This window comes from Nylanderia fulva, unplaced genomic scaffold, assembly GCF_048542155.1.
Source record: "Nylanderia fulva isolate GAGA-0341 unplaced genomic scaffold, ASM4854215v1 Scaffold382, whole genome shotgun sequence".
In the NCBI taxonomy this organism is placed as follows: Eukaryota; Metazoa; Arthropoda; class Insecta; order Hymenoptera; family Formicidae; genus Nylanderia; species Nylanderia fulva.
The window spans coordinates 1-11,396 of NW_028190458.1; the positions used below are offsets into that span (position 1 = coordinate 1).

An 11,396-nucleotide genomic window follows, 5' to 3' on the forward strand; every position below is an offset into this window, starting at 1 on the left:
TCTTTTTATACACAAAAGACATTTTCTACTCTTTTTCAATTAATTAACGAATCAATTAAATTTGACCTAGTCTGTGTATGTACAGAGGCATTACAATTTAGTACGCAATATACGTTATACATAGGGCGCAAAGTTTGGGAAAATCGCGTATAGATACATGGGATGCCTCGCATCACTGCACGTGGCCTTGACATTACTTTTGATATTGATTTTTCTGGTACAGCTGATTTTATATACATACTGTAGGTTTACGAGCTTGATTTATTTTAAGACGAGAAAAGAAAATTTACATAAGGGGATATTCTATAAATTTCGGCTTTATTTTATTCTACGAATTAAGAGCATTCTTTGCGTGAATTCGGCGGTCTGTGACCTCGAGGTTTCAGAAGAGACGATTTATAATCACATTACAAATTTTGCGAGTCAATCAAGTAATGACACATTCAACACTCGGCGGTAATGAAATCGCGCGATTACCCGTTGCATGTCAAAACAAGAGTACGAATTGTTTTGAAAATAAGTACATTATAGGCAGAATAATAGGTACACAAAAGAAACAATACATAAACCAATAAAGTAGTGCGTCTATATGTGCGTCTAATATAGTTTTTCCCGAATGATGTTTGATGTTATAACTAAATTCCTCTAGCTGTAAAGCCCATGCACGCATAAATCTTTTTTTACTTATGATTAAACTGAACGCTTTACAATCTGTTATTATTTTAAAGGATATACCTATTAAATACACGCGGAACTTTTTCAAAGGTTTTATAATTGCAAGCACATTGAGCTCATAGCTACTGTATTTTTCTTCCGCCGAAGTCGTACGGCTGCTTACATAATATACGGGATGCAATAGATTATTGTCATATTGTAATAAAATAGCGCTATAGCCGTATTTTGACGCATCGGTATGAAGTTCGATGGTCTGACGTTTATTTTAGGATATTTTAAGAATAAGTTTATTCACCAGAGCAACTTTTATCTTGTTAAACGCATTTCTTTATTTTCCCTCAAATTGGAAAACAACATTCTTTCTTCCCAATAGGTTGACCAAGGACCGCGCAATAAATAAATAACCACTAATACATTTTCGGAAATAACCGGATAAACCCAAAGCTCTTTGAACTTGCTTTATATTTCTCGGCTCGGGAAATCTCGTAACCGCGTTTATTTTCGCTTCTGACGGTTCCAATTCTATTTCCTGTCCCAGAAACTTTACTTTTGTTTTTAAAAAATAGCATTTATTCCAGTTGCTAGTCCGGATTTACTCGCCCTGTTACTCCGCTTAAGTTTTTCTAAAACCTTCCCGTAATTTTCAGACGACACAATAGTCGTCCATGTATGTCAGTTAATAAAATCTTGAAAAGTAACGTTTACAAATTTTTGAAAAACTGCCGGTAAATTGCACAAGCCAAATGGCATTTTTAAAAATTCGTACCTAGTCCATCAGACGTAATAAATTCCGTATATTTGCGGCTATCTTCGTATACTTTGACATGAAAAAATCCATTTTCAAGATCTAAGGTAGTAAAGATTTTCGCATTCTGCAGCCGATCCAGCTGATCATCGATCAGCGCGGCAGGCGATAGCAGTCTTTTACAATCTTTTGATTTAGTCGCCGGTAATCTACGCATAATCGATACGCCGTTCCTTTTTTTTTACCAAGATCACGGGGCTCGCATATCAAGAGACACGGTAGTGTCTCGCGCCAAGTCAAAAAACGACGCTTTGCGCAGCGAGGCACACCGTGTATTATAACGCGAGTCTGACATCTGAGAACATCATATATTTCAATTATGCAATAACGGCTGAAGCGATCGAGTTCTTATTATGCTCAATTGATAGATTAGGTTTGAATTACAAAAGAAAGTGCCTTTATTTTTTCTCTATGTGCTTTATTAACGGAGATATTATAATCTAAACTTTGTTTTTCTTAAAAATTGTTATAAATTTTGGTCGTCGTCGTCGACCTTCTCAATGCGCATGTATTTGAAAATGTCCATTTCGAGCATTCATTGCAAGATAGCGTTGATGTCGCTCCATGAATGATGTTTTGACACATTGTGATTGACACATAGGTTCAGTTTAACCTACATACATAAATTGAATCTTTTGATTTAGTTATTACCAAATTAATTATAAAACTAATTCTTATTCTTTTCAGGGAAATATTGTATTCATAAATACACATATGAATTTTTGTGCTGGTATCTTGATATCTTACACAAAACTATGCAAATTTAAATATAAACTCTTATCTCAAGTTGAATATATGAGTGAAAAATCTAATAATACGTGGATACTAAATCCAAAATTAGGTACAATTTATAATCTGTTTTATGGTGGTATGTGGCAAAAACCTATCGATGATATATATTGGGAACACAATGGTATTTTACTGGCAAATGCAACAAGGTACAGATATACACACATTTCTCTGACATTATTTTATAACTTTTAAAATTAAAAAAATTTAATAACATTACATTAAACATTTATAACTTAATCGATTAATATATATACATATATAATATTGTAGAGGAGATTTTGAGAAATGTGTTGAGTTAGCTACAGAAGGATTTAGAATCTGGACAGAAAAGTCTATTGATTCTAAAATATGTATATTATCCAAGCTTACGTCAATATTACAAACTAAGTACGTGTACACAAGTAATTTACACAAATTATTGAAGTTTTTATATTTCTTAATTTTTATTTAATACTATTCATATATTTGATAATTTTATAAATATTTCCTTCTTTTCTTTCTCTTATAGTGAACCTTTATTAGCGAATGAAATATCTCATTGGATAAAATTGGCATATTACTATAAGAATCACGTGAATTGTCATCAGAATGACAAATTTGAAGTAACAAAAATTCGTATACCAAAAGGTGTCATTTTTCTTGAAAAGAAAGATGCAGTTACTCTATTTCGCGAGTTAACACAATGTTTAATTACTGGCAATGCTGTCATTGTGATATGTAATCCAGATGTGTGCACTCTAGTAAAATATTGTGACATATTTTCAACAGCAACAATACCATCGGGTGTTATAAATCTCATTTCAAGTTAAATTATAGCCTACATGAACTATGAGAAAATTCTCGAAAAATCAAAGCCAAATTCAATATATGAACAACTTACTACAACCAAGCATATTGTACTTTGCCTTAAGTAAAATTGATAACGTAGCATATATATGAATTACAATAATTCAAGAGTTACCGAGTTAAAAATATATATATATTGTATAAACAAATTGTATAAACATGTTTACATATCAGTGATTATAATTTTCGATTTCTTTTGTTAGCAAATTAATTTTTTTTCAATAAAATTTTTTGTATAGAAAATCAAATAAATTTTCTCGCAAATCCTTGTATATTTTCTTATAACGCAATTAATTATAAAAGATTAAATAATTATTATTTGTTAATATGTCAAGATTATACATCTCTCTCTCTCTCTCCCTCTCTCTTTCTCCCCCCTCTCCCCTCTCCTCCTCCCTCACCCTACCTCTCCCTTCCTCTCCCTCTCTCTCCCGCTTTCTCGCTCCCTCGCTCCCTCGCTCTCTCTCTCTCTCTCTCTCTCTCTCTCTCTCTCTCTGCTCTCTTTCTCTCTCTCTCTTTCTCCCTCCCTCCCTCTCACTTTCTCTCCCTCTCCCTCTTTCTCCCTCCCTTTTTCTCTCTTTCTCTCTCCTTCTCTCTTTCTCCCTCTTCCTCTCGCTCTCTCTTCTCTCTCCCCTCCTTTCTATCATACATACATTTATATCATGCAGTAACACAAGTTATAGATAGATAGATATAGATAGATAGATAAAGAGAGAGAGAGAGAGAGGGAAAAAGAGGGGGAGAAAGAGGGGGGAGAGAGAGAGAGAGCTAATGTGTATATTGATATATACTGTATATATATTGATATATAATTACATTTATTACATTAATAAAAATACATTAATAATAATTACAATATAGTTTCTTTTATAATATAATTATTTATTATAATAACATTACATTTATTTATATAGCTGCTATATAACATGTGTAATTAACGTAAATGTTAAATATTAAGTACATATTAGTTGTAATTTCCCATCGTAAAAGTAATATTTTGTAATATAACATATGTTACATTATAGTTATATTACAATAATTATATTCCAGATAACATAATAACTTATCGAAAAATTATTTTCAGCATCCTACTATATCTATCGATGAGTTACAATGATATCTAAGATGTAATTACAATACAACTACAATGTAACATATGTTATAATACAAAAGTTATATATATAAATGAGAAATTACTATTAATGTGTACTTTACATGTAACATTCACGTTAACTACACGTTATATAGCAGCTATATATATTTTACATGTTAATATATATAGTATTTCCTCGTCCGTGTCCGCGGCCGCGTGCGCGGCCACGTCCGCGTCCTCGACCACGTCCCCGTCGGTTTCCCCGTGACCATCGGGCAGTTTTATATTACTGTAACAAAATTTATATAAAAATATCTATGTATATATTTCAATCTTTCTATATAATATAATTGTTTAATTAATTTTTATACTTACGTAAAGCATTCTTTTTGGGGGGGTTAAGGATATTAGCCACTACTGCAGGCTGTTGAGGTTGCGGAGCAGTTGGTGGAATTTCTGCATGAGCAGCTAGTGGAGCCTCTGCCTGAGTAGCTTGTGGAACATTTGCCTGTGCAGCTGGTGGAATCTCTGCCTGCGCAGCTTGTTTTGCAGCGGCCAATTGCTGCTGCAAATCTTGAATTTCAATTTTTAATATTTCATTTTCCATAATGATATTGTAGTCATCGTCACACTAAAAAAGTAGAAATAAAAATTAAATTAATAATTTTATGAATTTCTCTATAAATCTGTTTATGAACTAACTGCACTAGTTCAAAGATTGTCTTTTTTACTCAACATTGGAAGGAAAAATGTAACCTCTGAACTATTGCAACCAGTTCAGTCAAAACACATAGATCTGATATGTTTATATGTACACACAACAACAAAAATGTTTGAATAAATTTATGCACACATTGCAGCATATAGGAAATACAAATATATTTCGATATCTGTGTAAAATTGTGTTAAACCATTTATGTTGCCATGTGATGAGAACATATAATATAGAGAAACGTATTATAATTAATAAAATAGAAATCTACTTACTTCTTGAATCACTTTGTTCTTTTTTTTAGCATTCGGCATTTTCTTTTCTTTATCTTGACTCATTTTAAATAAATATAATATCACTGCGTGCGAGCTTGCAAGACGAGTATACAATAGATGCCGGTCTGCGGTTAATGAGACAAGAAAACGTCGGCACTTTTGTCAATTTCGATATAGTATACTGCCCGTCTTGCAAGCTCGCAGTGATATTATATTTATTTAAAATGAGTAAAGATAAAGAAAAGAAAACGCCGAATACTAAAGAAAAGAGCACAAAAATTCAAGAAGTAAGTAGATTTCCAATTTATTAATTTATAATATGTTCTCATTATACGACAACATGAATGGCTTAACAAAATTTTACGCACATATCGGAATATATTTACATTTTCTATATGCTCCAATGTGTGTATAAATTTATTAAAACATTCCTGTTGTAGGTATACAAACATTGGACCTTTGTTTTGACTGTACTGGTTGCACTAGTTCAGAGGTTATATTTTTTATTCCAATGTTGAGTAAAAAAGACAACCTCTTAACTAGTGCAGCCAGTTCATGAACAGATTTATAGAGATTCACAAAATTATTAATTTCATTTTTATTTTTTTAGTGTGACGATGACTACAATCTCATCGTGACTGAAAACCAAAAATTAAAAATTAAAATGCAGGAATTGCAGCGTCAGTTGGCTGCTGCAAAACAAGCTGCACAGGCAGAGATTCCACCAGTGGCACAAGCAAAGGTTCCACAAGCTACTCAGGCAGAAGCTCCACCAGCTGCTGATGCAGAAATTCCATTAGCTGCTCCGCAACCTCAACAGCCTGCAGTAGTGGCTAATATCCTTAACCCCCCCAAAAAGAATGCTTTACGTAAGTATAAAAAATTAATTAAACAAATATATTATATAGAAAGATTGAAATATATACATAAATATTTATATATAAATTTTGTTACAGTAATATATAAAACTGTTCGATGGTCACGGGCAGGAAACCGACGGGGACGTGGTCGAGGACGCGGAAGTAACCGCGGACGCGGACGTGGCCGCGGACACGGACGAGGAAATACTATATATATTAACATGTAAAATATATATAGCTGCTATATAACGTGCAGTTAACGTGAATGTTACATGTAAAGTACACATTAATAGTAATTTCTCATTTATATATGTAATTTTTGTATCATAACATATGTTACATTGTAGTTGTATTGTAATTACATCTCAGATATCATTGTAACTCATCGATAGATATAGTAGGATGCTGAAAATAATCTTTCGATAAGTTATTATGTTATCTGGAATATAATTATTGTAATATAACTATAATGTAACATATGTTATATTACAAAATGTTACTTTTATAAATGTGAAATTATAACTAATGTGTCCTTAACATGTAACATTCACGTCAGTTAAACATGTTATATAGCAGCTATATAAATAAATAAATGTAATCATGTTATAATAAATAATTATATTATATGATAAATAAAGATAATTGTATTAATAAATATATATATTAAAAAACATAAATTCAATTTTTTAAATATTTATTTTGGTTGGTATTACAAAAACAATTTACAAAATACTGTTATATAACATGTGTAACTAACGTAAATGTTACATGTTACACACATTAGTTATAATTTTCAAGTTATAAAAGTAACATTTTGTAATATAACATATGTTACATTGTAGTTATATTATAATAATTATATTCCAGATAGCACAATAACTTATCAAAAGATTACTTTCAACATCCTACAATATCTATCGATGAGTTACAGTGCTATCTGGAATGTAATTACAATACAATTACAATGTAACATATGTTATAATACAAAAGTTTATGTATAAATGAGAAATTACAACTAATGTGTATTTTACATGTAACATTCACATTAATTACATGTTATATAGCAGCTATATAAATTTTACATAAATATATATATTGTTTTTTCTCGTCCGCGTCCGCGTCCCCGTCGGTTTCCTGTTATTGATCATCGGGTAGTTTTATATTTTACTGTAACAAAAATTTTATTGTGTGTAAATATGTATGTATATATTTCTATCTTTTTATATAATATAATTGTATATATAATTTTTTGTACTTACGGAAAGCATTCTCTTGTGGGGGGTTAACAATATTAGCCACCACTGCAGGCTTTGGTGTATATTGAAATTGATTCTAGTTTTTCGATCGTCTGGTGATATCTTTAATCCGCGATGCCGATTAGTTCCGTCAGCGTTTACTTCGTGAGGGGCTGTCATTGCATATTTTGACAGTTGTATGTATCGAGGGGTTAGTGTAGTGATAGTAATGTATAATAAAAGATTTGGTGTATTTAATAGTTATAAAATCTGATAAATAAGTGTTTATTAATTTTGTGATTAAGTGGTTTTGACTACAGTTTGTCAGTTAGAAAGAGAAATAGAAATTTATATCAAGGTATGTTTGAGAAATATACATAACTTATGTATGTAAATTTTCTATAATCTATACAAAAAATTAAAGGCGTTATGCCTCTCATTATACTTTAATTATTATCATTTATAACTGTCTTCTGTTCTTCAATAATTCTTCAAGAAATCTTTCATTCAGGAAAAGGAAATTCCTGTTCTCAAGAGGACAAAATAGAAGAAAACTGAAATAAACAATAAGATTCAGAAAAAGGAAATCGAATACCTCCCATACAGCACAGATTATTGCAATTATATTGCAGCAACGTTGCAATGTTGCAAGTTGCAATGCAACATTATAAAGACATTGCAGAGATATAAGTGCACAAAATTCCAGCACACTTGTAGCAACATGACATTATTATTTCGGAAATATTGCATGTAATCCAAATTCTATAATTTATATATTGTAATATATATAAATGAACTACAACGTATTTTCATTAATGATTTATTTACATTTATATACCTGTATATGCAACATTAGTTTATGGTTGCAATAACAAGCATTATTGCAAACTCATAACATATTGCAATATTGTTGTAATATTTTGTTGCAATCTTCCAAAAAGCGGACATTTTAACATTGCTGCAATTCAACAGCAATGATGTAGCAACATTTTGCAGTGAATTTGCAATATTGCAATATTGCGGTGAAAGATTGTTGTAATGTCTTTGCAATCTATCGGTGCTGTATGGGCTGAAGAAGGCAGGATAGAAGAGAACTCACAGTATATATATCTTTAGTTTCATCTCTCTCTCTCTCTCTCTCTCTCTCTCTCTTTTTCTCTCTCTCTCTCCCTTTCTCTCTCTCTTTCTCTCTCTCTCCCTCCGTCTCTTTCTCCATCTCCCTCCCCCTCCCTCTCTTTGCTTTTTCTCGCTCTCTCCTGCTCTCTCTTGCTCTCTCTTTTACTTTCGCTTTCTTTTGTGTTCCCTTTTGCCCTCTCTCGCTCTTTCTTGCTCTATCCCGCTTTCCCTCGTTCTTTCTTACTCTCTCCCGGTGTCTCTCGCCCTCTCTCTCTCTCTCTCTCTCTTCCTCTCTTTTTTCCTCTCTCTCCTCTTCCCCCTCTTCCTCTCCCCCCTCTCTCTTTTTCTTTCGCTTTTTCTCGTTCTCTCCTGCTCTTTCTTGCTCTCTCTCTAACTTTCGCTTTTTTTCTTCTCGCCCTCTCTCGCTCTTTCTCGCTCTATCTCGCTTTCCCTCGTTCTTTCTCGCTCTCTCCCGGTGTCTCTCGCCCTCTCTCTCTTTCTCTCTCGCTTGCGCTCTCGCTCTCGCGCTTTCTCTCTGTCTCTCTCTCTCTCCCTCTCTTTCTCTCTCTTTCTCTCCCTCTTTCTCTCTCTATTCTTTTTAAATAATGTTAGTTAGAAAAAAGGAGTTAATATTTTTGCGCAGGATTTTCAGGACTTTTCCAGGACACCTTCAAAAATTAGCGGCTTCTGAAGCGGTAATAAGTAAGTTAATTAATTAAATTATTCAAAAAGGTTGCTGTGCGCCTGTAAAAAAGGCCGCTGTGCGCCTGTAAAAAAGGTTGCTGTGCGCCTATACAGAGCTGCTGTGCGCCTGTAAAAACCAGCTGCTGTGCGCGGATACAGAGTTGCTGTGCGCCTGTAAAAAACGGTTGCTGTGCGCCGATACAGAGCTGCTGTGCGCCTGTAAAAAAGGCCGCTGTGCGCCTGTAAAAAAGGCTGCTGTGCGCCGATACAGAGCTGCTGTGCGCCTGTAAAAAGAGGCTGCTGTGCACCTGTAAAAACACAAACTGCTTGGCAATATCTAATGGCAATATACTGTGCGATTGAAAAGTGAAGCTACTGCGTACTTATAATAAAAAATTGACGTTTATAAAAAAATATTTTGTTTACATTATATACATACAAAATGTCTGATAAATAAAGAAACATATGATTCTATCGTCTAAAGAAAAAGATATAATTATTCAAGGTGAATGGTTAACTGACATGCATATGGAACATTTTGGTTGTCTTTTACAAAATTGTTCAGATTTTAGACTTGTCGAAACTTGGCGAGTGCAGTGTCTTGATACAATTCAACCTATGCCAATAGATAAAAAACATATACAAATATTGCATAGTTCATCGGGTCCATTCGATGGACATTGGGTATGCAGTTATTATGACACGAAAAATATATTTATTTATGATTCTTTAAATTCTAAGAAATTACATGAGCATCATAAGCAATTCTTATCAAGATTATTTCCAAATATTTTGAAAAACGTTTTGTAAAATTTCCTACCGTTCAACGTCAACCAAATTGTAATGATTGTGGTGTTTTTGCGATTTCATTATTATTTAATATTAAACCTGAAAAAGTAAGGTATGATCATAGTTTAATGCGTCCGCATTTGCTGAAAATTTTAGAAACAAATGTAATCGAGCATTTTCCACAAGATTTACAATATAATACTCAGAAAGTCTTTCCATTGGCAGTAATAAAATTTAAAGAAATTGATGCTGCTCGTGTACGTACGAAACGTCAATATGAGACACAACAAAAATTAAAATCGAAGGAAATTTACGACATTACTCAATCTAAAAAAGATTTGAATAATGTACAATTAGAAGAAATTAAAATGGAAAGAAACAAATATAATTTCAAAAATCAAGATAAAAAAGAACAAATTTTGTATTTACAAGAAAATCAAAATCTTGAAAATAATAGTGCTAATTTAAAAAATAATTTTGATAAAATGTCGCAGCAATATGCACAAGTTTTGGAGAATAAACGCGCCAAAAAGCGACACTTATATGCACAAGATTTAGAAAATAATCGTGATAAAAAGCGACAACGATGTGCACAAGATTTAGAAAATAATCGTGATAAAAAGCGACAACGATATGCACAAGATTTAGAAAATAATCGTGATAAAAAGCGACACTTATATGCACAAGATTTAGAAAATAATCGTGATAAAAAGCGACAATGATATTCAAAAAATTTGAAAAATAAACAAGGTTTACAAAATAATTGTGTTAAAAATGAAAATCAACGTAATCAAGAATTTAAAATAAGCACAAAATCTGTATCTACAATAACAAAATTCAATTGTGCAAAAAAAGTTATTAAAAAATATAAAAAAATTGTATCGAAAAATTCTATAAAATTTCGTTATTCTTTAGAAATAATTATAAAAAATATTACAGAGAAACTCAATATTAAAGGTCATATTGAGAAACGACTAAAAGCCGAAAAAATCGTACGGTGGTGTATGCATATTAGGAACAATCAGGTTCGCAATATATACAAATTGTTAGCTTTAATTAAAAAGAAATCAGAAGTAAGTTTGACACTTGTTGCTGAATGTTCTAAACTTGAAGAAAAAATAAATGTTTTATGTGGCGAATCTAGGCATACAGCCTCATCCGAAAATTATTTTATTGATTCCACATATCATTATGTAACTTCAAAAGAACCTTTGGATACGAAAAAAGAAATTCTAAATATATTACCGTTAATAAAAAATGTAACTTTATCAAATTCTTTGGTAATAGATACGAAAGGACGAGTTATGAATATATTACCGTTACAAGAAGAATCATTAACAAAATCTTGGTTGTGCAAAACTTCATGTAAAATTGATTCGTTTTTAATTGATCGTTATCAAAAGTTTCTGCAAACTATAGATAACTGTACTTTAAAGAATGTACCAGAATTGATAAAAAATATTCATGAATGTACTATGAAAACCACAAATGAGAAATTGGGTCATACGCGTAGC

General features: G+C 32.0%; 1 protein-coding gene across 1 annotated transcript; it reads left to right on the forward strand.

Annotated features, from left to right (window-relative positions):
* The first annotated feature begins 2,164 nt into the window (after positions 1-2,164).
* On the forward strand, positions 2,165-3,120 carry LOC114941879 (uncharacterized). The gene is made up of 3 exons (XM_029317036.2): positions 2,165-2,418; positions 2,543-2,659; positions 2,781-3,120. Exons 1-3 carry the CDS (start codon positions 2,195-2,197, stop codon positions 3,079-3,081), a joined length of 642 nt encoding a protein of 213 aa, XP_029172869.1. The 5' UTR covers positions 2,165-2,194; the 3' UTR covers positions 3,082-3,120.
* The last annotated feature ends 8,276 nt before the right edge of the window (positions 3,121-11,396 follow it).

Excerpts from the sequence above, each read along its gene's own strand:
- LOC114941879 (XM_029317036.2), top strand. The coding sequence starts at position 2,195 with ATGAATTTTTGTGCTGGTATCTTGATATCTTACACAAAACTATGCAAA. Across the intron at positions 2,419-2,542 it reads TTACTGGCAAATGCAACAAG|AGGAGATTTTGAGAAATGTG; the intron begins GTACAGATATAC and ends ATAATATTGTAG. Across the intron at positions 2,660-2,780 it reads ACGTCAATATTACAAACTAA|TGAACCTTTATTAGCGAATG; the intron begins GTACGTGTACAC and ends TTTCTCTTATAG.